The sequence below is a fragment of the Leptonychotes weddellii genome, chromosome 10 (genome assembly GCF_054177405.1).
Source record: "Leptonychotes weddellii isolate Sample4059 chromosome 10, ASM5417740v2, whole genome shotgun sequence".
In the NCBI taxonomy this organism is placed as follows: Eukaryota; Metazoa; Chordata; class Mammalia; order Carnivora; family Phocidae; genus Leptonychotes; species Leptonychotes weddellii.
The window spans coordinates 56,733,456-56,757,983 of NC_138378.1; the positions used below are offsets into that span (position 1 = coordinate 56,733,456).

Sequence of the window (24,528 nt, forward strand, 5' to 3'; positions counted from 1 at the left end):
GCACTTCAGAGGCAGGCTGGGAGCTTCGGGGTCTGGCCTGGAAACTGCCCCACGGTTGCACGACTTCCACTGTTCTCTTCCACTAATGAGCTCTTCTCTCAGCCTTTGCTGCTTCTCTGTCACCTCCATTCCAGCCACTGCTAGCCTAATTTTGAACGCTTTTTGATAAAGGAAGCTAAGTTAGATTCTAACCCCCAAAACCAGGCCCCACTGGAATTCTCCTGTGGGACAGTGATGTGGTTCAGAGTATCAACTCTGGCGAGATGACCTAGGTTCAAATTCAATAGGAGATGTTTGGCATGAGCAGTTATTCTTACTGCAAGTTGTTCTTTATTATAAAGTTGTAGAAAGAGTACCTAAGATTGCACGTGCCCCTTCTTAGAACTGGCTTCCACTCGAGGCAAAGTCGAAGGACTTTTAGGATCCTTGAGTCATTCCTGTCCCCTCGTTTTGACCACCATGGTGCCAGGACCCAGGACCCAGGCAGCAGGTCAGTCTCTAAGTAGAAAGAAGTGCTCTAACCTCATAGGGAGAAGAATTGTCACATATGAAGACTTTTGTCCTGGAACTCTGACACAGCATTGATTACAGTGCTTAATAGTGTTGTTATTGGGATCAGGATGAAGACTGGAGATAAAGATTGTCCCAAAGGCAGGCACTAGAGAAATCCATTCTGTGTGTAAGGTCATTCCTCAGATGGAGACTTTGCATTCAAATGAACATTGTGGGTGGCAGACACACTTCTGTAATGTGCACCCCTCTCTAGGCTCTCGAGATGCCACGGGAAATCCCACTGTGTAGCCCACAGGTCTGGCTGGAGGATGGGGCGGCGCTGTAGACACCTTCATCCAGCCCGGAGCAGTGGCTGTGGTGCTGGGGATGGAGCGAGCACCTCTGAGTGAAGCTCAGCCCTCATGTGGCCCCACAGCCCTGGGGAGACCCTGCAGTCTGAGAAAATGACTTACCATCTCTAGCTAATAGAAGACAGGCATTTTTTTTTTAAGCTTAAGACTTTGATTCTTGTTAAAAAGCAGAAAAAAAAATCTGGAAAGCATAATCTGAGGTTGTCCTCCATTCATTACCTTGTTTTGAGTGAATTTCAGGTCATTTCCTGAAAGCAGTGCTGCTTGGGATAGAAGAGGGGACAAAGACAGGAGGAACTGTCCCAACAGTGGGCGAAGAGGAAGCGGCCGCGGAACGGGGAGACCCCCGCGCGGACTGCTTGCCTCGTCTGGCTCAGGGCTTGCCGGCAGTCGGCAGTCGGTACTGGCTTGGACGAACCTGTGATTTAGGACTTTGTGACTCAGGGTGTGGAGGGCGATACTGCGTCTCAGTGCTGCTGGACACACTGCATTTTCAGCAAAATCCTGCCTTTCAAGAAACCTAATTACACGGCCCCAACTCGGAGTTCGGTGGTGCTGGAGGGATGAAGGCAGAGGCGCTTAAATACACAGAATGCTGTGCCTCACGGAAGCTGTGTTTAACCGATTAGCAGATTAGTTAACAAGGGCACAGACAGGGCTTAGACAGTTTATAAAGTGACTATTTTAAGTCCTTAATCCCTAAGTGCTATTTCTCTATTGCTTTGATGAAGACTGGGACTTTTTTGGTTTTGGTAGCTTGTTTTGTTTTCGCTTTCATTAGAATGGGGTAAGGTGTGCACACATGCGCCCACTCTCTCTCTCCCTCCCTCCCTCCCTCCCTCCCTCTCTCTCTCTCTCTCTCTCTCTCTCTCTCCCTCCCTCCCTGCCTCTCTCACTCTCCCTCCCTCCCTCTCTCTCTCTTTTCCTCTCTCTCTCTTTCTGTCTCTCTCTGTCTCCTTAATACCCTTCTAAGATCAATGCTTCAAAAACCAACACTTACATACGATAGCTAATCGGGGGGAGTGCTTTCCATTTTCGTTAAATCTAGGAATTCACTAGATTTGATGACATCTAACACACACTGAAGGGTGATGATTTCTTACAAGGGGATTACTCTCCCATAAGGAAAATTGAAAGAATTTGATGAAAATATAAGGCAACTGGAATCCACAAAATCACTTTTAAAGCCAGTTTAGCACTTTTTCTTTAATGTATGAAGACCACAGACATAATTAAAAAAAGAAAAGGGTCATGGAGAAAAGGGAAGGGAGAATGGAGAGAGGAGGGAAATAAAACAGAAGAGAGAAAAGCAGGCTGTGGTCTTGCATTGAACTCTCAGGTTCCCAGAGTCGCTGGAAGCTGAAACAACCAGCTCTGGAGCATCTGGAGTTGAGTAAAGGCATGCAGGTGACTCAGAATGCATTTGTCCCGCTCCTCTTTTTTTTTTTTTTTTTTAAGATTTTATTTATTTATTTGACAGAGAGAGACACAGCGAGAGAGGGAACACAAGCAGGGGGAGTGGGAGAGGGAGAAGCAGGCTCCCCGCCGAGCAGGGAGCCCGATGCGGGGCTGGATCCCAGGACCCTGGGATCATGACCTGAGCCGAAGGCAGACGCTTAACGACTGAGCCACCCAGGCGCCCCCCGCTCCTCTTAATCAAGGGTCAGAGGACCGTATTAGGTCTCCTAATAATTATCTAAAACATAGTAAACATTTTAAAAAGTAAATTCTGTGACACTTCACGTCTGTCACATTTACGTGTATGTGGTTGACTGCTCTTGACCAGGGGAGCAATGTGGTGGCAAGGCTAAAGGAGGATGTCCTGATTATCACTGTGATCGATGATGAACTGTCTCCATTTATGATTCACAGAGCCGTTCTACTCCCTTTCCTAAAGTACTGAGCAACCAGTGAACAACCTGGTATTTACTGAGCACGTGCTCTGTGCCTAGTTAATCCTGTGCCAGAGACCATTATATCAAAGAAGTAAAAGAGCTTTTTCCTGATTTCCAAGAGTTTAGATATTGAGACACCAGCCACCTAATGAACCACAGTGAATGGTACAAAATAGAGCATTCCCTTCCCTGAAAAGGGGGAGAGAGGTTATTCCCAATAGTTTAACTCTAAAATGGGGGTGGTTCTTAAATTCATGTGGAGGTGCCACCTAGTGGCGAAAGAGAGTTACTGTGAAGGCAGCCGGGTATCAGGGAGGATGGGGCTCGCTGCGTGATTCATATAACCCCACTGTGATTTTATCAGTTGTAGGAGTCTTCCTGTTTCTGAGAAATAAAATATCCATGCAGATTGTGTAGAGAGGATCGGTATCAATAGGGAGAAAACGGTATCACGGTTAACAGTGAAAATTTCAGATTAACAAAGCGGATCATGTAATCTTTACAGTTAGAGAAGCTGAAGGCAACCCTGTTTTGCCGTTGGATTGAGGCCACATAGGGCATACTAATACCAGAAGTTTACTAAATCGGATAAGTTAAGATGCCTGCGTTTCAAATTCTGTGGCTCAAATTTATGATGAATTGTTATTCAAAGAAGTCGGGAAGAGTACAGATAATAGTGAGAGAAGAGTTGGGGATCATAAAGAGAAGTCCAGTGAAGAAAATTATAAGGAGCCATGAGTTGTACGATAAATACACATCAAAACACCTGGAAGGCAAGAGTTTTGAAATCTGAGAAGAAGATAGGCTAACTTCAGGCAAATTCATAGTAAAAGATTATACACTTTCATTGCATAAGGAGATACATTTAATAAATTATTTTTATTTTACCTTTTTGTAGAGGATGGGTGTCATTTTAAAATCCAGACTGGTATTTCAGATTAATACGTTACATGTACTTTTTTAGTTTCCTATATAGTATATTCTGAATACTTTTGCAGATCTACACATTATTAGCCTTTCTGCACACGTCTTATATGAGAAGGTATAGTGAATTTCTCTAGATCCTTGAGTTAGAAGAAACTTTAAGTGCTCTCCTTGGGCATCTGTGTCTCCTCCAAATGGCAGTGTTCTGAAATCAACCCAGAGTTTGAGCACATATATAAGAAATGCTTACCTATTATCCTGTCTAGTCTGCTCCAAATACTCCTGGAAGAGGCAGCTCTACAAATTCTCTTTGCAGTTTATTTCAAGGTTTAATCGACCTCATAATTCAAAAATTATTCCTTCTACATGATCTGCTCCACTCTTGCTACAGTTCAAGGCAACCTTCTGCTTCCTGCATGTGCGGGCAGCTGTGGCATTAGGTGGCACTCAGAGCAGGGTCGGTCCCGGCTTGAGCCAGGGCAGTCTTCCTGGGTATAAAGGACCTGTGACATCTGTAACACATCACCCCAACAAGGTGAGAATGGATTGCCCCTGAACCACAGAGCTGGTTTTATAGACTTCATGTACCCACATGACATGTGAAGAAAACGCAGGGCTTATAGCAGAAAGCCTTGAAATCTGAGTGAGTGACTAGTCTGGATAAGATTAAGGAGATGCTGTGCCAAGGCTCATAAGCACCTATAGAAACCCAAATGAGGTGCATCAGGTTGTTGCCCGGGAGAGACCATCACCAGAAGGGTCGAAGGAAAGAAAGCAGACTTTCACATAAGCACAGTATATTAGCAAATGCATTCTTTGGAAAACAGGTGGTTACAAAGTCCTTAAAGCTTGTATCCTCTTAAAGAGTTTAAAGTACTCTTCTAGCCATCTTGTTGACATGATGAACTGACGTAGCAAATCCTCCACGGGTGTAGGGAGCAGGGGTAAAAGCCTCGGCCAGACGGGTGTAGGGAGCAGGGGTAAAAGCCTCGGCCAGACGGGTGTAGGGAGCAGGGGTAAAAGCCTCGGCCAGACCTTGCTTGACTGTAGGCAGTGGTAGCAGCAGTCCGTGCACCTGGCGGCCAGGGCCCGCGTGCACCTGCGCCTTGGTGCTCTCCCGGGAAGAGCGGCGAGCCGTCTTAGCGAGGCCGTTGCTGGACTCCCGCTGCCCGTTGAGGCAAGGGCATGGACACTGTAGCCAAGAGAACCGTTGCCTTGCTGGCATTCGGGCACAGGGAATCCATGCTGAAAAGAGCCTCTGCGCACCTAACGGTAAAGGACAGTTGCAGGACGATAAGTGACTATCATTTTACGTTAGGAGGACATCTCGAGTTCTCAAGTCCGAAGCCCGGTGGTCTGACCCGCATATTTACTCGGCGTAACACTTCAGAATATAATGACCCTTTTCCTCCGTATCTTCTGTTCTCTTCCTCTTTCGTCTCTCTCGACCTCCTACAGCTGCCCGTCGGTGTCTACATCTCTCTCCTCACCTCGTCCTTGATCTCTTTCTTCTTCCACTTCACTGTTCAAGAGTGACCTCTATTCTTGCTTCTGAAATCTGGTAAATGAAGCCCTTTTACATTTCCCACTTCTCGAAAACAGAACAGCCTTACTGAGTTGACTTTAAATTTATGGGTGACCCCAGACTGATTTTTTTTTTTCCAGTGACTCAGGGCTCTTAATTAGAAAGAAAGAAAGAAAAATTCCCTGCCTCTGATGGAAAGAGCAGATGAAACTGTTATCACAGCCCAGCTCCGCAGGCTTCTCTGGGACCCGGGGAAATTAGCAGGGAAGGCCCTTGTGTGCTGTAGGAGCTGACCCTATAAACAAGCCGGGTTCATTAGCCTCCCAACTGGCGTCTGCATGCCTGCAGATGGAGGCGAATGACCATTAGCTTCAAGTTGGGGTTTCCTGGCTTTGTGAAGTTTGACAACTCGAACGTTCTTCAATTGTGTTTGGGGTATGTGTATTTCCCAGTTTTTATAGTAGTCTGTTTAAAGGAATGAAGAAGGAGACATTAAATATTTATTTTAGTTGACAAGATAAATGAAGGCCACTCCTGGGAAGCGAGCTGGCGATTCTGAAATCTAGGTTTGTTTGTGCACTTCCAAAACATGCCCATTGTGTGCCTTTGAATGCTTGGTACAGTAATTAGATTTTAAAAATGTTTTATTATGAGGCTGATTATAATAAACATTTACTTTGAACATTTTAAAGATTCTAATCTTGAAAGAAAAGTTCATTGCTTCGGGGAGTGGTACCATATCTTTTCCAGAATAGCCTCACTCTGGAGGGTCTCTAGAAAATTCTAGCCCTGCCCGGGAACAGAAGCAATGTATCTGGCAAATCATCAAGCCTGTTAATGGCCAGCTCACTGTCAGCAGGCCCCGCTGGTACAATTCCTCTTCCCAGGCTTAAGCTCAAAAGGCACTGGACCGGACAGGAAAGCTGTTTGGTTTCAGAGAAGGAAGGGCCAGCACTGTTCTACCGTCTCCTTACTCTGCCCCAGTCTCCACCTCGCTAAGGTGCCGCTGGGCACCAGCCCCAGGATCAGGCTGCCAAGGAACATGAGTTCAGAGACCTCTCTGCTCCGGGCCAGGTGAGGGGACAGATCCTCCTGGTCTGAGACCAGCCTGCTGGAGCAAGCAAACTACTGGAATCTCGCTGGAAGTCTCCACCAGGCTGAATCAGCTGAGGTCTAAGCAGCTCAGCCCGTTTGGGCTGCCCCTTGTCTGACAAAGTCTTTCACCCCTAAGTTTCACTGAGGCAGAGAATTTTTCTCTTCTCTGACCACGCCAACGCCAGGCATAACTTCCAGGATGAAGAAAGGATGGATTGAATATCGCGAGGGGTCCCACTGAGAGCTGTGTGCATGAGTGTGTGTGTGTGTGTGTGTGTGTATGTGTATGCGTGTGTGTACACGTGCGCACTGACGTTCTAGGAGAGAAAGTAAAGTTTTATTGCCCAGATTCCTTAGCAGTGCTGGGGGAGGCAGGGCTCTGGTTGTACCTTGGGTCCTAAGAGAGACTAGATCTACCAGTCAGCCACTCAGATATTTACTGAGTACCCCTTGTAGGGAAGGCCAAAGAAGGAAGTGGTCCCTGAGTTCAGGGGTTGGCAGCTGAGGATGTGGGTAATTCTCTGTGATGTGGGTTTGCCTATTAGGGCTTCATGAGAAGGAGACGTCGCTGAGGGCTGGCGGAATGAGAGGGCTCCGTGGAGAGGGTCAGGCCATGAGCTAGCCTTGCAGTCATTGGGGCTTGGAGAAGAGGGGTGATGAGACAATGTCAATGCTCTGCAGCAAGAATGGGTTTGCCAGGTGTGGGGAACTTCGAGGGGAGCGGTCTGCCAGGGCACAGGATGTAAGACACGCTGCAGGTTAGCCAAAATCACATTGCGTGGAAATTGGAGACCAGATTCCAGAGGGTCCTGGAAGCTAGGTGGACTGTATTTACTCTGGATCATGGTGACGACAGTGGTCGATAGCAGTTGGTAATAGGAAAAGCTGTAGATGCTTAAATGGGGTGGGGCAATAGGGAAATAGGATTTCCATCCTATTTTAGGATGATTTATTCTGGCAGACATGCAGAGGTCCTTTGGAGCGGAGAGAAAATAGGGACAGGAAACCAAGGAGACCCTGCTTCTGCTCTCTGCTTTTGCTTTCCCTTCTGTGTTGTTAATTTCCATCGTGGATAAATGACAGGGCTGGACTCAGAAGTCATACATTCTGAAATAGAGCTCATAATCATAAGAGTATAGCAACACTTGTGACTTGTGGTAGGCCAAGTAAACAAGACAATGAGCCCATTAGAAAAACTGCAGGAGACAGCAAAGCTTTTAAGACATTTAGGTGTGATGTGGGAAAGTGGCTAATCTGGTGGTTCTTGGGTGGGGCTTCTTTATTTTAATGATTCTGATACAGAGCAAAGAGTCCTAAGTGTGAAGTGATCCTTCATGGTTCTCCACATTTGTCTGTTTTCTGTACGCTTCCTATGAAACCTAGACACGTTATAGGAAGAAGAAAGGGACATTTGGGACGGCCGGGCCCTATCGTTTCAGAGCTGCCCATTTATCGGAGTGTAATGAGGAAGCACATTTCTAATACCTTGATTTTATATTTCTTCCTCTCAGCACTTCCTCCCCACCCCCCTTTCCTTGAAATGGGGAGGGGCAGGTAAAATACCATGGAAGGCAAGCCCAATGTGCAAGAAGTACCTGAGGTCACCAGGCAGGACCTGAGGAAAAGTACTCAGAGGAGTGAAGATCAAACAGACAGGGCGGGCTCTCCTGCCCGGGGCTCCTCCTCACTTGCTGCTTATCACACAAAGGTCGTCTCGACACTCCTCCCCACAGAGACGACACCATTTTCACTTTTCATTTGTATCCCCCAGTAGTACCATAAGCTTGATCTGGTGATCTAGAACTCTGTTTTTCATTCTTGTTCCGTCCCGGGACACTTGTGTGGACATCAAGCGGATTGTCTGCTCTCCCTGGATCTCCCTCTTCGGCAAAAACCAGGGGGTGGAGGGTGTGAGAGACCCTTCCAGGGGTTGGTGGGTGTATGTGTATATTGGAGGTGGGGGATAGGGAATCCCCTGACTCTCCAAACACGATTTCAGGAAGTGCAGGAAGAGTAGGGGTTGGGTGGAGCCACAGTTGCAGCTTGACCACCATGTTTTTTTAACCTGGATGAATGGGATGACCAGGAAGCCTGGAGTGTTTTCATCTGAATGTATGCCTTTTCCTGCACAAGAGGACACCTTCTGGATTTAGCTCCTTGAGTCCCTGCCCACATTCATATAGTCTCTCTTTCCACATGCTTGGGTTTTTTTGTTGTTGTTTATTTGTTGTTTTTTTGTGATTTGTTGTTTTTTTAATTCAGAATCACAGAACTAGTTGGTTACCACCCTGAGGAGCTGCTTGGCCGCTCAGCCTATGAGTTTTACCATGCTTTGGACTCAGAGAACATGACCAAAAGTCACCAGAACCGTAAGTTCCTGGAGCACCCTGTATCTGTGGCTCCCTTGTATCTGTGGAATATGGCCTTGAGTGAGGTGTGACCAGTGAGACCAGAGAAGACCTGCTTCCCTCCTTCACAGAGCCACCATCTTGTGTGGCAGACAAGACCTGTGCCCTCAGGATGGTTAGAGATCCGAGGCAGCCACCAGCCCAGATGGCAACTTCACGCAAATTAGGAAAAGGGCCCCTTCCTCTGAGGGGACACACCCATACCACGGCCCGCAGCTTAGACAGTGGAAGGTGGGCTGAATCTCAGTCCCCACAACCCTGTAGGACAGCCCTGTAGAGAGCAACACAAGAGGACACATAGTCAACTGGGTTGTGGGCTATAGAAGCAGGTACAGCCGAGAAGAGGAGACCTGGGAGAGTTCAGGAAAGGAAAGCACAGAGCCCTTGAGCTGGACCTTGAAGGATGGGGGAGGATGGGGCTCAACAGGTGAAAGTAGAAGGGCAGCAGCTTCACAGATGTGTTGAGGTAGGCCCCGGTTCTCCAGCGGCTCACTTGCTGGGTCAGAGAATCAGTCCGAGGCTGTCCAGGCAAACCAGCGGTGGCACATGGACACTGTGCTTTGCAACTTCTGAAAGAAAACCTGAGTTATGAAAGGATCCTGGAACAGCACTGTCCAATAGAACTTTCTGCAAGGGAGATGTTCTACATCTGCATAGTCCACATGAAATGTCCAGTGCACCTGAGGAACTGAATTTTTAAAAATTTAATTTTACTTTAAATTGCCACACTTGGCTAGCGGCTACCCCACAGGACAGGGCAATTCTAGTGCCTTCACTTGGCCATATTCCCAATGCAGCCTTCCTGTTTGCAGGCGATCCAAGACATCCTTGAGTCCATGCCGCCCGTCAACATGCAAGGACTCTGGGTCGATAGCCCTATACTTGGCCCACTGGGGGACGTAGAAATTTATAGGATTGCTCCCCAGCGGAAGGAGAAGGAGGGTTGTGAACTCTGTGGGAGCAGGTGGCTCATCTCTTTAGCCTCAGTATCTAGCATAGCGTTTGATAAAATGTGGGCACTAAGTCCGCAGTAAACCCAAGGGCAACACACATATCTGGGAAAGAATGCTTCAAAATAAGTGCTGACAGTGGTGGAGACAGAGGTGCCGAGAAGATTGTAGGAGGATTAAAAATGGGTAAGGTAAGTCTAACAAGCTTGCCGGTGGCCCTGCTGGTCTTGGGCCCCCAGGATTAGCTGTGGCTTGGGGTGGCAGTGGAGAAAATGGAGATGCTGCTATCTGTCCACCATTTCTAAATCCATCGTCTATCCTAAGGTTAGGACAGCTGAGTTCAGAGCAGCCAACAGATTAGCAACCCCGTAAACTGTATGTGAGCGCAGTTCATATCCTCTGATGGAGTGAGAATCTTCTCTAATTTCTCTGCTTTTTCCTCGCGGCTTTGGGGTTTGAGCTAACAGTACAAGAGGGCCCCTTATGATATCTCAGAGAAGTGTTGGCAAAAAACCAGCCAACCAACCAGCCTAGATTCAGCCCCATTCGGGGACCCAGAGAATGCGGGAGGGAGGTGAAGTGCCTTCGTGTGCCCGTGGATGTGACCCAGCCCTAGCCTGCCCCAGCTTTGAAACTGTGGGATGTGGTGCCAGCTTTCATGCTGGGATTCCCCATGCTTTTCTGTTACTCGGTAGTTCTTGCTCCCAAAGTCATCCCAACACTGTGACTCTGGGACCTGGGCTCTGGCTCAGCTGACCCACGGATTTCCCAGGGCCTGGCTTTCTGGGCCTTTCCTCCTTTACATGTAAAATTGGGGAAAAGTCCAGCTTTTCTCCTCAGCCAAGGGTGAAGTCAAAGCAGGGGACAATAGTAAAAGTTTCTGGGAATTCCTGGAGGACAGTATTATACTCTGTCTTCTGGGGTAGAAGGGCTGAGGAAACTGCTATCAAAAGGAACAAAAATGATGACTTCTCACTGGGCATAGAAAAAGGATTTTCTCCTACTCCTTAAAAATCTTTGACCCCTAAAACAGAGCTGGGATAAAAATTTGTCATATCAGTTTCCTGCTGACTCCAGGGGGAAATACGGTGCTTTTTATTGAATCCATATATTGAAACATTAGGCACACTTAAAGGTAATTCACACCCAAAGAGAAATCACAGGCTCTCTTCTTCCCCTGATGGAGCCAAGTAAAGCTGCCCTGAGCTCAGCGGCCTCATACCCAGCCTGCAAACCCAAATCCAGCAAAGGGAAGTCTGTGTGGGTTGGAAATTGGGTTAATGCCAGCTAAAACAGAAGCATCTATTTCTGTCTCTCCACCTGTGTGTGTGTGTGTGTGTGTGTGTGTGTGTTGTTGGGTTTGTGCAAATAAAGTTGTACCACAGACTCACACTAATGCGGCGGGATAATTGGAGGTCCAACTTGGAGGCTAGTTCAGGTTTATACACCAGCATCCTGAGTTTCCACACGAATGTGTGTTTTAGCCTGTGAACGTTTACTGTCGAAATGAGTGGGGAAGCTCTGTCCTCCAACCAGATTTAGATAATTGAAAGCCATCATTTCCAAATGGATTAGTAATTTATACATCGTTACTGTCGGGGGTAGGGGCTGGGGAGAGTTGGGGGGGCGGTTTCTCTTTGTTGTGTGAGGACATTATGTGCTCTTAGGAAAACAAGATTAAAGGCCATAAACGGCCTATCTGCCAAGGAGCAGGCCCCTCACCAAGGCTGGCATTAATGAACAGATGGTTAGAAAGCAGACGTAATTATATTGTACTGTCAGAGCAGGCCCTCGCCTGCAATCACTAGAAATGCAGTTAAGACCTTTGCTCGCTGTACTGCTTAATCAAAAAGAATAGGAGCCCTGAACTTTGTCTGCATTAAGATCCGTCTAAATAAGTTAACTCCAGGCACTTGAAATTGTGCAAGAATTGTTTCTCTGCAGCAAGGGGGCCTCAGTGGGGCACCTCCCCCCAGGGAGGACAGCAGTGATTTCTTTGGCCGAGGGGCCCATGACAATGCAGGACCACAGACACAGCAAATCGAGGCTTCCCAGTGAATGGCGGCCTGGGAGTCGTAGCCAGAGAGTGCGGGGCTGGGAGTGCCATTGTCCCACTCAGAGCGCGTCGCTCCTGTCCTGCGTTGTGTTAAGCAGGTCACAGTCCCCCTGGCCTTAGTTCCTTCATGTCCAAAGCAGGTGACATCTATCCTCTCTGCGGCCCAGTATTGTGTTCAGAAAGACTAGACTAGGGTGATACGCCACTTTGGAAAAGAACGTGGCAGCTTCTTACAAAGGAAGCATGTACTGAGCCGGTGATCTGGCCACCGCCCCCCTAGCTACACCCACAATATGTGTCCATACAAAGATGCGTACACCAATGTTTATAGCAGCGTTATTCGTAATAACCGAAAAAACTGAAAACAACTTAAACATCCATCTACAGGTGAATGGATAAACCAATTATGGTACCTCCATACAATGGAATACAACTCAGCAATAAAAAGGAACAAACCCCGAATACCTGCATCACCCTGAGGAATCTGGAAAACATGCTGAGTGAAAAGAAGCCAGACACAAAAGAGTACATGCTCTTGTATGAGTCCACTTATATGCAGATGGAGAGAAGAGCAACATATAGTGACAGAAACCAGATCAGGGGTAGCCTGGGACCAGGGGTGGCGATGGGGATGACCTGGCAGGAGGCCTAAGGAATTCGGAGGTGGCGGACTGATGGGAAAGTTGTTTACCTTTGTGGTGACAGTCGCATATACATTTGTCAAAACTCGTTGGACTGTGTCCTTAAAGTAGTTGCATTTTTAAATTGAAGGTAAACTAAACCTCACTGAAGTTGATTTTAAAAATGAAAACCAAACCACGAAAGCTTAGATTGGGAGTCTCACATTTAGACTGTGATCCTGTCTACTGTTTCCACTGAGGGGCCCTTTCAGCAAATTACCCGGGAGTTCTCAGCCTCAGTGTCTTCAGATGTAAAACATGGAATCGTGATAGACATCTCATGGTGTCATAGCGAATTACACGAGCTGATGGTAACACTGATCCTTACGGACGACTTATGTGCCAGGCAGTTCTAATTGCTTTGCAGCAATGAGTTCATCTTGAGGCAGTTTTGAACCCTGCAAAGCACTGCACACAAGTAAGTTACTACTTCCTGCACCTTGGAGGTAGGTGCTTGTTCCATTTTTGAAGTGGGTAAAATGTGCCCAGAAGAACATAAAGGTAAAGGACCACAAGCGGCCTTAGTAGGAACCAAGCTGCCCTCCTCAGCCTCGCAAGCCTGGTGAATGGGGAGGTGGCCCCCGAGCCTACCGGGAGAACGGAGTGCAATTCTCTGTGTTTACTGAGAATCTGGATATTCTCCCGTGGGGCCCCTCGCAACGTTCTCTACAGTCCCGGGTAAGAGGTGGCTTTTCCTATACAGCATTTGTCCAGGACGTTCAGTTCGCATTTCTGCACCTGATCAGCGAGCCGGGCAGATGTGGTCCTCAGTGTGAACAGCTGTCGTATGCCGGCTAGCTAATAAGGAGCATTATCATCATTACTATTATTTTTATCCGCACCTCGTTTTGCAGAGGAGGAAACCAAAACTAAGAGGGACTGTGCTTTTCCCAGAGTCCCCAGGCTAGCAAGATTTCCTAATGCTTCCATCATGCCTCTTCCAGTTCTCTGTGATTTGAGGAGTTCGGAGGTAGGATTCTGAAGAACTAATTCCCAAGGAATGAAAGTAGATGGACAGTTCGGAAAACTACCAGAAATTCTAACATTAGTAGACTTTAATTTAAAGAGATTTATTGATTCCTTTTTAATGGGAGCAGATGAAGCCTTCTGGACTGGGCAATGTGGGACACCTTCCCAGTGCTTTCTTACAGTAAAAGAAATGTTAAATGAGCATTTAGAATAATCTGGAAGAGGAAAGAAGTCATGAGGAGGTCCTTGTGTCCTGGTGCCCGGTCTTGTCTGTTTCCCCGTAGACCGCCCTCCCAGTGAGGTCTCGCTCCCCAGCCTCCCTGACCTCAGGCTCCGTTTCTCCTCCCCTAGTGTGCACCAAAGGGCAGGTGGTGAGCGGCCAGTACCGGATGCTTGCGAAGCACGGGGGCTACGTATGGCTGGAGACCCAGGGGACAGTCATCTACAACCCTCGCAACCTGCAGCCCCAGTGCATCATGTGCGTGAACTACGTCCTGAGGTAAGCATGTGAGGGCCGCAGGGCGGGGTGTGCAGGATGCCTGAGCTCCCCAGACTGAGGGCAGCAGGCCGAGGGAACGCACACCTGCCCAAACCCCCGCACTGCCTCTTGCGAGCTCTTTGTGCCAGTCCTTAGGACCTACAGGATTTTCATGGCTGTCTCGGGAACTGTAGGACACCTGGGGCTGCCCCTTCCCGGTGATTTTTTTTTTGTGTGTGTCTCTCCCCGCACCCCCATCTGTCATCTGTGTCATGCCTCTGACCCACGTGGGGAGGCAGATAGCATAGTTGCCACTTAATGAGTATTTTCTGAACGGGGAACAAGGAAAGAGATATTGCTTGGGCTTCCGGGGAGAAGATGTAACAGCTTCACTCCATAGTGCCTGGGGAGAAAGTTGGAGATGGTCACCGCTAGAGTAAAACGAAAACCTAGCCCTCACACCTGCGTACACAGTGCAGTGCACGCCCAGAGACATCCATATCCGGAGGGCATGCTCGGGCTTGCTGCCTCCATGATTCCAAACTTCACTGTGTGGTTCTTTACAAAGTGCTGGCACGGCGTCCACACCCGTGTTTTCGCCTGAGAGGGTTGGCTGTCTGGCTTTCCATATGTCCGGGGGTATAACAGGATTTTGCTAGAAAATGTGGAAGGTCTGAAGCACCTCTCGTCCCATCAGTGAGATCGAGAAGAACGACGTGGTGTTCTCCATGGACCAGACGGAATCCCTGTTCAAGCCCCACCTGATGGCCATGAACAGCATCTTTGACAGCAGTGGGGAGGTGGCGGTGTCTGACAAGAGTAACTACCTGTTCACCAAGCTGAAAGAGGAGCCCGAGGAGCTAGCCCAGCTAGCGCCCACTGCAGGAGATGTCATCGTTTCTCTGGATTTCGGTGGGTGCTTCTGAGCTGAACAGGGGCCTGCTCAGCCCTCTCTGGGTGGGGAGGAGGTTCTTACTGTAACAGGCCTCCCTGGCTTAGGGGTTCCTCAACCCCTGCCCCTTCCCTGGCCCTGTGAATCCTCTGTCGGAGGCCAGACTCTGTGCTGAGTGCCATCTGGCGCGGAGTAAGAGGGTCCTACTTCGGACTCTGCAAAGTGCCAAACGGGCGGGGGTTTTGGGGGCTCTCTCCTGAGGAGCCAGGGGATTCTGCAGCACAGGCGGGGGGAGTCTGACATGAGGGAGGAGGGGCAGCAGGAGAGATGCTCTGAGGCCGCTGCCGTGTTTTCACGGAGAGGGTGGCTCTCCCCTTGGGCCTTAAAGGACAGATTGCTCGTTTCGGGGAGAGGGCCAGGCTGAAATGGTAGGAGAAATAATTCCAGAAAAGTGGAGGGAGAAAAGATGCTGGCCCAGGATGAAGCCCTTATATGCACTATTTCTTTAAAATGCTGGCCTGTCCACGGGGTGCCTGGGCGACTCAGTTGGTGAAGCATCCGACTCTTGATTTCGGCTCAGGTCATGATCTCAGGGGTCGTGAGATCAAGCCCCATGTTGGGCTCGGTGCTGGGCGTGGAGTCTGCTCGAGATTCTCTCTCCCTCTCCCTCTGCCCCTCCCCCCACCCTGTGCATGCGCTCTCTAAAAAATTAAAATGTTGGCATGTCCAGATGTGTGGCCCCAGGCAGAGTTTTCGGCCCTGTCCCCCTCCCATGCTGGAAACACCTTCGATGTGTACCTGGGAAGCCCCTTGTTCCCAGGTTGCGACCCCCATCACCCTCCCCAGCCTCCCGTGCCTGCCCCAGGGCTAGCAGCACCTCCCCTTGCTCACCCTACACTGGCTTGGCCTCTTTGGAAGTGCTCTGGAGAGGCCACACAGGGATCGTGACTTCAGAAACCGTAAAGGGCAGTGGCCCCGGGACGCGAAGTCTTGCAGTGGCCCTGTGTTGTGGCAGGACTGAGGAACTCTTACAACCTCCTCCTCGGGGACATTCCCAACCCCTTGTCAAGGAGGCAGGCCCTAGTGCCTGTAGTCTCTGACAAGGAAATGCTCCAGAAGGGCGCTCCCTTCCAAGGAAGGCAGTTCGTTGCCTCACAGTCCCGGTTCGGGGCCCGTAGTTGCAGCGGGGCCTCGGAGACTGAAAGCCCCAGGCATGCTTTCCGACCCTCTGAGGACCTTCCGTGCACCCTCTGGGCTTTCTGTGCCCGGGGGTAAGGCCAGGGGTTATGGGTGGTAACCAGCCAGGCCCTTGTCTCCACAGGGAGCCAGAGCTTCGAGGAGGCCTCATCCTACGGCAGCACCCTGCTGCCCCCAAGCCAGCCATGGCCCAGAGAGCCGAGGAGCCAGAGCGAGCCGGGGAGCCTGCCCGCCTTCACCGTGCCCCAAGCGGCGGCCTCCGGGAGCGCCACCCCAAGTGCCAGCAGCAGCAGCAGCTGCTCCACGGTGAGCACCCCGCCTTGGGGTGCAGACATGGAAAGGGTGGGCTGCCCCTTTTGGCTGCTGCAGGATGGCCGAGTAGACGGCCCACCTAGGAATATGGCCCAGAGTCCCCTAGGGGCGTGGGGACACTTACTGCCCGCTGTTCCAGCCGGGTGCTCTCACTGTGTGCACCCCCATCTAAATGCTAAGTTCCTTGAAGGTGGGGGCTGAGTGGCACACAGCTTTGAGCCCGTAGCTTAGGCACCGGGCAGGGCCGTCACCGTCCTGCTCGGGGCAGAGAGCTGTACGGTTTCTGGAGCCCCGCCGGCCACGGCCTTCTCGTAAGGAGGGGTCCCTGTCCACATACTTGTGTCTCAGACTGGGGATGAATCTGGGAGTCTAGGAATGTACTGCTCCTTTCACCTTGGACTTCTGGTGAGAGCAGTGCCCTCCTCTTGACTTGGTCACTCTCCTTCCTGGCCCCCAGCCCAGCAGCCCCGGAGACTATTACACATCCCTGAATGATGATCTGAAGATTGAAGTGATCGAGAAGCTCTTCACCATGGATACAGAGGCAAAGGACCAGGGCGGCACCCAGGTAGACGGGCCGTGCCTGCCCGCTGGTGGGTGGTGAAGGCTCACACCCGTTCTTGCAGCTGCATCCCTTTGTCGCAGAGACCAGTGGGGGCACTTGGCCAAGGTCCTGATCTTACATGGGAAGTGGAGCCTGGGCTAGTCCCCTTCTCCCACCTCTGACCTCTGCTTTGCAGGCCCATCCAGCTCATGCACTCTTTACTGAGGCCGGGTTTTCATGTGCACCAAGAAAGCAAACTACCTGATCCTTTCTTAAAGAAGCCCTATGTTTAAAGAGTAGATCCAGAATTTTGAGAGGTTTATAAACCCCAAGGGACAATTACTCTCCTCACAAACACATTCATCTTAGGATTCTGGAATAACAACTTCTATTTTAAATGCATCTTAGAAGGACCTCTGACAGATTTTCATTTACACACAACTTTTCAGGGATGCACATGGGCAGTGTCCTTGAAAGGGACTGGTGTTCCTGAAAAATTACAAAAACAGGGACCAAGTGGGTGGATGTTTAAGGCCTCCTTTGTCTTAGTTCCAGTTCTTCTAACAAATCCCCTTGCTGCTCAGCCGGTCTCTTTGGCCTGCCTGGTGCAAACTCCCGCAATTCGGCACAGCTTCCCTACTTGAACCCTTCCTGCTCTCTCCTCGGAACTCCTGAGGGGTCCGTTACTCAGGACTTGATTCTGTCTGCTTCTCTTCTTCCACGGTGCCATGCAGTGCATCATCACTAAGCTGCACACTGCCCCTGCGCCACCAGCGAGGGCATCATTTTTGCCGTGGGCTTTTGGGTACACCCCGTGGTGCCCGTCAGGACACTGGGAGCTTAAGCACGATGCCCGAGAACTTTTGTGAAAGGCTCTCTGCCAGCAGAGCGCTCTTACTCTACAAGCAGGCCACAGATGAAGCCGGGGCACGCGCTTTGTGCTCACGCCTGTGCGGGAGAGGACAGAGCTGTCCCTGGCTCCCCGCGAGCCACTGTGTACACCACGGGCCTCAGGGGCAGCCTCACTGGGGCCACAGGAGAGAGGGTGGGGTTTGGACAGGAGACGGGAGAGAGGAAGGCGTTTCAGGTGGGGTGAGGCAGGGTCATCCATGGGGAACGTGCAGGGACCACCGAGTGGAGCGTGGGGATCTGGGGCACACACTGAAGGGGGCGCAAACCCCTGGAAAGGCTAGCATCCCAGGCCAAGAGACAAATCTGAGTTTTCTGTTGGTGGGCCACAGGGATCAAAGGCTGTGCTAGAGCAAGGGAGGGACACTGCTGAAGGGAAGGGGTGCAGGAGAGGGAGGGCACAGGTGGGGCTGTGAGGGATGGACAAGGGGCTGGAACAGTGTTCTCGAGGTGATGCCCACCTCACCGCGCCTTTGCCTCTGCTCTGTCCTCAGACGGACTTCAGCGAGCTGGACTTGGAGACCCTGGCACCTTACATCCCCATGGACGGTGAAGACTTCCAGCTCAGTCCCATCTGCCCCGAAGAGAGGCTCCTACCGGAGAAGCCGCAGTCCACCCCCCAGCACTGCTTCAGCACCATGACGAACATCTTCCAGCCGCTGGCACCGATGGCCTCCCATGGGCCCTTCCTCCTGGACAAGTATCAGCAGCAGCTGGGAAGCAAGAAGCTAGAGCCTGAGCACCAGCCCATGTCCTCCATCTTCTTTGATGGCGGGAGTAAGGTGTCACTGCCACCGTGCTGTGGCCAAACCAGCACCCCTCTCTCCTCCATGGGAGGCAGATCCAACACCCAGTGGCCCCCTGACCCACCATTACATTTTGGGCCCACTAAGTGGCCTGCTGCAGATCAGCACACGGAGTCCTTGGGGCCATCACTGTTGGGCGCCCCCCTCACCTCACCTCACCTCTCCATGTTCAAGAAAAGGTGAGCTTCCCTTGGCTGGCGGCGGGGGGAGCTCTGGGGCCCCAGAAAGGCTCCCTGTTCCTCCCCTGCCGCAGCCTTCCCTGTGCTCTGAGGGTGGAGGCCTTGGGGGAATCACCCCGAGGTATGTCAGGGCCGAGGCAGAGAGAAGGGGCCTGCTGAGGGTCTCCCTGCAGACCGGGGCTCATCAGCCGAGGCACAGATGCACACGAGCCTTTGAATGACTCTTCTCTTAGTTCTCTGCTGGAACCCTGGTTGAGAAAAGCATAAATGGTGCCCTTGCTTCTCCCCTGCCTGTGGGCTGTACCTGGTTCCACGGCAGCAGCCTCCCCGGGCTCCTCCCATCGCCCTAGCAAGGCCCGTGTCAACCCGTGGGGCGCTCACTGGGCCGAGTCACGGTGGTCGATCTGGGGCTTCTCGCTCCCTGGGGCGCTTGCCCATCGTCACCGGGGAGCGACAGGGCAGAAGACTGAGATCTTCAAGCCCAGCGTCACCCACTGTGCAGCCGCAGATGAGGCTGCCCGGATACAGCTGGGCGGGCGGGCAGATGTGGAGGGAGGTACAGGTCACGTGAACCGTCAGCATCTCAAGCCCACTGCGCCTCCTCTGGGACTCTGAGCCAGCACGGGCAAGGAGGGGTGTGGGGCCCCCAACTCCTTCACGGCTCCCTCTCTTGGGCTCGGCAGGTCTGCAAAGGGCTTTGGGCCCCAAGGCCCGGATGTGCTGAGCCCAGCCATGGTAGCCTTGGCCAACAAGCTGAAGCTGAAGCGACAGCGAGAATATGAGGAACAAGCCTTCCACGACGTGAGCGGGGTGAGCCACCTGCCTGGTGCCGTCTGGGTTCCCTCTACAGCCCCGGGGGGGGGGGGCACGGGGCGCGGCTGGGTGTGGAGACAGGGCGGAGGGCGGAGGTCCGGCCGGCCCGGAAACTCTCGCAGTGGCTGTGAGGGCCCAGAGAGCCTGCCAGGGGCAGCGGGGAGAGGTGTGGATGGGGCCTTTCAGAGAGCACGCCAGCCCCCATGCAGGCCCACCCTACCCCCGACTCCGTTTGAGGACCTGGTTCTCTGGCCTTCTCCCCTCTGCATCCAGGGCGATCCGTCAGGCAGCAGCACTTCGCATCAGGTGTGGAAAAGGATGAAGAGCCTCAGGGGCAACGTGAACTGCCCTCTGATGCCTGACAAACTGCTGAGCGCAAACCTCCCCAGTGGTAAGCAGCAGCAGGCCCAGGCCTCCTGGGGGGCTGCGGGGACAGCCTATGCAGGGGCCCCTCTGGGTTCCCCCCCAGTCTCAGTGCCTGCCTCTCTGAGCCTTGGCCAGACAGGACAGGGTCCCATGCCCCCCCCGCCCCGGGCACACACCCACCTCCCCCTTCGCACTAGGCTCAGATGATAGAGTCAGGAAGTGCTACCTTTTGTGAAGGAAGGGGGCTTCGGGGGGGTTTCAGTCTCTCCCGTGCCTGGGCCTGGCACTGCCCTCACTTGCTGGCATTGGGCTTTCAGACGAGTTCACCCAAAATCCCATGAGGGGCCTCGGACAACCCCTGAGACACCTGCCACCACCACCCTCTGCCGGGACCCCTGGGGAGAACGCCAAGAGGGGGCTCCCCCCCCAGTGTTACGCCCCTCCGTACCAGGACTACAGCCTGCCATCGGCTCACAAGGTGTCAGGTGAGTGTGTTCGGGAACGGGAACCTCCGGGCAGCAGGGCTCAGCTCAGGACGAGGAGGGGACTGCCGCCCTGGAGGGCAGCTGCCTTTCCCAGAAAGAGTACAGCAGGGGCTGCATGCTGTCTGCCCCCAGAATTCTAGAAGGGACATCCAGGGCTCTTTGGACCGACGAGTCCCCAAGCCCATGTCTTCTGCTCAGGGTTTCAGGGTGCCATATTGCCTACTGCCTCCTTCACAGCAGGGGCATCGCTCTGCCTTCGGGCGGGAACTGAGCTGAGGACATGCACAGAGAATGCGCTGCCACGAGGTGGCCTGGAGAGTTCTGGGAGGGTTAGCCACCGGACGCCCCCCCCCCCCTTCTACCCTGGACTGCCTGTGTCTGCTCCCATCTTACAGATCCTAGATACCATCCCAGAAGGGTTGCTATTTGACATGAATATAATCGGTGGCTTGGGGGAAACATCCCAGAAGCCCTCTTATGGAAGAGACCCTTTTTGGAATGTTTGACTGAGAGCTTTAAACACACGGTACCAACCATTCTTTCAGGCATGGCCAGTCGGCTGCTCGGGCCCTCCTTTGAGCCCTACCTGCTGCCCGAATTGACCAGATATGACTGTGAGGTGAATGTTCCGGTGCCAGGAAGCTCCACGCTCCTGCAAGGAGGGGACCTCCTCAGAGCCCTGGACCAGGCCACCTGAGCCAGGGCTCCCCCCTGGGCGGGCGCCCCCACCCCCCGCCCGCACCGCCCTGCCAGCTTCATTCTCTACGTCTACTTTTGCAACTAGGTATCTCTAACACCAACACACTTTTTACAAGATGTACCTACCTGGCGAACCTGCCCACGTCACCAAGTAGTGGCCTTTTTCTAAAGATGCTCACTTTAGTAGCTGTATTTTTAAATACACCGTTTTCCCTGCTGTGTTTTATTCTGTCAATGAACATGTTCTTAAATTTCGTAAGATTTTTCTTTCCCCAACTTTGATTACTTCTAATTTATATTATTCATGGGTCCCTCTGTCTCGCTCTCTCACACACACAGTATCCATACTAACGAGTTTTGTGTTACGTCTGTTCTCTTGTCGGGAAAGCTTTGGCTTCATTTAACTAAAAAAAGGTTTTGTTGTTGTTGTTGCCAAAGAGAAACAAAGTAATTTTGCTATCCAAGCTGGATATTCGTGGCCTGTTCCTCTCAAAGCCCTTCTCCTTTCTTTCTTAAAACTAATCACCCTATGGTAAATTTCCATCTTTTTTCTCTTCTTAAGCCTACCTTAGCTCTAATCTTGACACAACTTTTGGGAAAAAGAAATGTGAAGGGTGAACTCCAGCGTAAGTGGTTGTCTGTGAAGGTTGCGCAATGTGGCTTTTCCCTCACTGTTTGGGGTTCTTCTCCCGCATTGGGTGGATTTGTTTGTTGATTATTATTCAAAAACATAACTGAGTTGTTTTTTTTTTTTAAAGAAAACTTATATCTCGGTTAATGTGTTTATCATATGTATGGGTACTTTGTAATATCTAAAAACTTAGAAATGGAAATGGAATCCTGCTCACAAAATCACTTTAAGATATTTTTCATAAGGTGTTGGTTTTCTCTCTCCTGGTGTTGCCGACACTGCAATCGCTCGGCACTCCCCTGGGCCTGGCCTAGCTCTGCTCAAGGTCTCTCGCTGTTGGCTTTTTGCTCTGGGGATATGCCATGGGCGTGACAAACAATCCAAGACGTGGAATCATGAAGTGTTGGGAGCATTGCGAGCTGTCTTCTCATGTTCTATATGTATTATGTATGTATGTATGTATGTATATTATTATTGCTGCCAAGAGGGTCTGATGGCATGTTATGGGGTGAGGGTGGGGCGAATCTAAGGGAGGGGAAGTGCTTTAATTTTTCTTCAGATTTTGTTGCTAGCCCTTCAAGTGCACTGAGCTATGGGACTCCAAAGGTCTTTCACGTGGCACATTTGGATATTTCCAGAATTACCATGAGATGGTTTCAGTGGGAATTCAGGAAAGAGAGTGAGGATTCAGAAATGGTGCAGTGATCCAGCCCACGGTCCTCCCAGCTTACCAGCCCGGAGCACATGGAGCTGGCCTGAGGGTGCGGAAAGGGGGTGTAGCTGGTCCTGACCAGGCCCGCACCCCTTCCTCCGCCTGTCAGGTGGCCCTGCCAGGAGCAGCAGGTAGACTTCCTGGTTGGCCCCTAGCCTCAGGCCTTCCCCAAGGTCTGTCACCTGAAGTGACTTACACAGGTAGGAAGCACTGAAAATCAAGTGTTCTCAGAGCACTTTATAACCCACTGGTTAAGAGGGACAATACCTTTTGGTTTTTAATTACCAATCACATGGAGCTCTTCTGTCCTGGGTACAATGAGGAAGTTTCTAGAAACACACACAAAGCACGGCAGGCCAAGAATTTGGTAAAGCTGGATGGACTTATTGCCAAAAACACAACAGAAAACTCAAGTTCAAAAGAAATCTAGGAGAAAAATGACCTGGTCACTGCCTTGGCCAAATCACACTGTAGCACCACCACTTGGCCCCCTGCACGGCGGCAGAACTTGAAGGGTTACTGACGTGTAAACGCTGGTGTTTGATTTCCTGTGTGTGTTGCCTCAGCATTAAGGGCATTTTACCCTTGCAGTTTTACTAAAACACTCTGAAAAATATTCCAAGCTTCACATTAACCTTACCTGTCAACGTAACGAGTTCATGAACATTACTGTATTGTCAAACTCCTACTGACAACATTACTATAGAGGAGCTTAACTTTATAAGGAAATGTATTTTGACACTGATATCTTATTAAAGTGTTCTGATCCTACCAGTGCTGGTGGCTCTTGTTTCGTGGAGAGTTGTCACAGGCTACACCGATGTAAAGTAAAGCCTCTATTAAATAGTTCACAGACAACGCACGTGGACCCCGAGCTCTGTGAGGCAATGGAGGCCAGCCGACAGGAAGGAGAGAGCAACATGAACGCTGGGGAACCTGCTCAAGACTGGGCGCCATTGTTGGATCAGCCATATTTCCGCCTAGTTTTCTGTCTGCCACTGGGCCCTTTCTCGTATCCTGGGGGCGGGGGGGGGTTACCCAAGGATAGAAGTCACGGTCGTGCTTTCAGAAGGCTACATGGACCAGCGTGAGAGCTGTGCTGGTCTACACGTAACAGTCTGCACTTCAAGATGAAGGTTTGAAGGGGCAGCATGGGTACACTAGCAGTCAGGGAGGACCTCAGTGTGGAGGTGGCAGGGCTCTAGCGGGGCCTTCCCAGGGAGAAGGTAAAGGTGGGAGGGGAAGGGCCAAGACCGCCCCAGGCAGAGACAGGGCATGACGGGTTCCCAAATTCAAATTTTACTTTTCTAAGTCGTGGCCTGCTTATGAACAGGCAGCTGTCCCTATAGGGCCATGCAGGGGCTGGAGAGAGAGCCAGCAGCAGCCTCTGCTCACAACCGTCAGTCCTAGAACCAGCCCTTCCAGAATATTCCTTTGAACTCCGTGGTCCCAGCGGGAACTGCTTGGCCTCTCGGTGGCCTTTGTGAAATCGAAATCAATCCCTTCACTTCCATGACCACCCAGGCAGAATCAGGAGAAAAGACTTAAAATTTTAATGCTACCCCCCCCAACACACACACGGTTTTTTTAAATGATACTCATTTGGTGAAGTCATGATCTCTCCAAGAGCTTACCAGCTAAGAGCAGAAACAAAAGCAATTCTGAGTAATTCCCCTGTATGAGGTGGTATACAATGATAGAGGCCCAGGGCCCACATTTTTTTAGGTAGTCCCTGTCTCAAATACTGGGCTTCAGTGTCCCCAGGTGCACTAGTACTTGGGCCAAGGACCCTCCCCCCCCCATCTTGGGCTCAGAAAGCACAAAACTAATAGATGCAGATGAACCCTCAGTTGCTTTTGGGTGGAATCCAGGTCCTGTGGGAGTTCAGAGGCAGCCAGGAAAGATCAGCCTGGGCCTCAAGAGTGGAGAAACCCCCACCGGAGCTGGGAGAAAAGAAGATAGGTAAGACAGGGGTGTCAGGGAGGTCACTTCAAGAGCAGATGAGGAGGACAAAGGCATAAGGCCAGAACAGACAGCACATGCAAGAGATGCTGGGGAGCAGGCAGGACACTGGGATTGGGGAGACGGCAGCCTGGCCACTCACAGCACAGGCCTGGAGTCAGACGGACCTGGGCTCAGG

General features: G+C 51.2%; 1 protein-coding gene and 2 long non-coding RNA genes across 3 annotated transcripts in view; 1 reads left to right on the forward strand and 2 right to left on the reverse strand.

The window, feature by feature from the left end:
• EPAS1 (endothelial PAS domain protein 1) overlaps positions 1 to 21,795 on the forward strand; it is an 81,216-nt gene extending 59,421 nt beyond the window's left edge. Inside the window, exons 7-16 of the mRNA XM_006740602.3 lie at positions 8,565 to 8,671; positions 13,717 to 13,864; positions 14,541 to 14,755; positions 16,057 to 16,238; positions 16,702 to 16,812; positions 18,192 to 18,682; positions 19,366 to 19,492; positions 19,769 to 19,886; positions 20,179 to 20,346; positions 20,892 to 21,795. Of these exons, the coding sequence (XP_006740665.1) occupies positions 8,565 to 8,671; positions 13,717 to 13,864; positions 14,541 to 14,755; positions 16,057 to 16,238; positions 16,702 to 16,812; positions 18,192 to 18,682; positions 19,366 to 19,492; positions 19,769 to 19,886; positions 20,179 to 20,346; positions 20,892 to 21,043 (1,819 nt within the window). The 3' untranslated portion in view covers positions 21,044 to 21,795. The remainder of the gene's footprint in view (positions 1 to 8,564; positions 8,672 to 13,716; positions 13,865 to 14,540; positions 14,756 to 16,056; positions 16,239 to 16,701; positions 16,813 to 18,191; positions 18,683 to 19,365; positions 19,493 to 19,768; positions 19,887 to 20,178; positions 20,347 to 20,891) is intronic.
• Positions 1 to 24,528, reverse strand: part of LOC145723890 (uncharacterized) — a 1,084,435-nt gene that overhangs the window by 606,061 nt on the left and 453,846 nt on the right. The window lies entirely within an intron of this gene.
• Positions 21,306 to 23,062, reverse strand: LOC145723889 (uncharacterized). Its single transcript, XR_014149267.1, has 2 exons — positions 22,526 to 23,062; positions 21,306 to 22,490 (listed from the first exon to the last, which is right to left on the reverse strand). It is a non-coding gene; the product is annotated as an uncharacterized LOC145723889 (long non-coding RNA).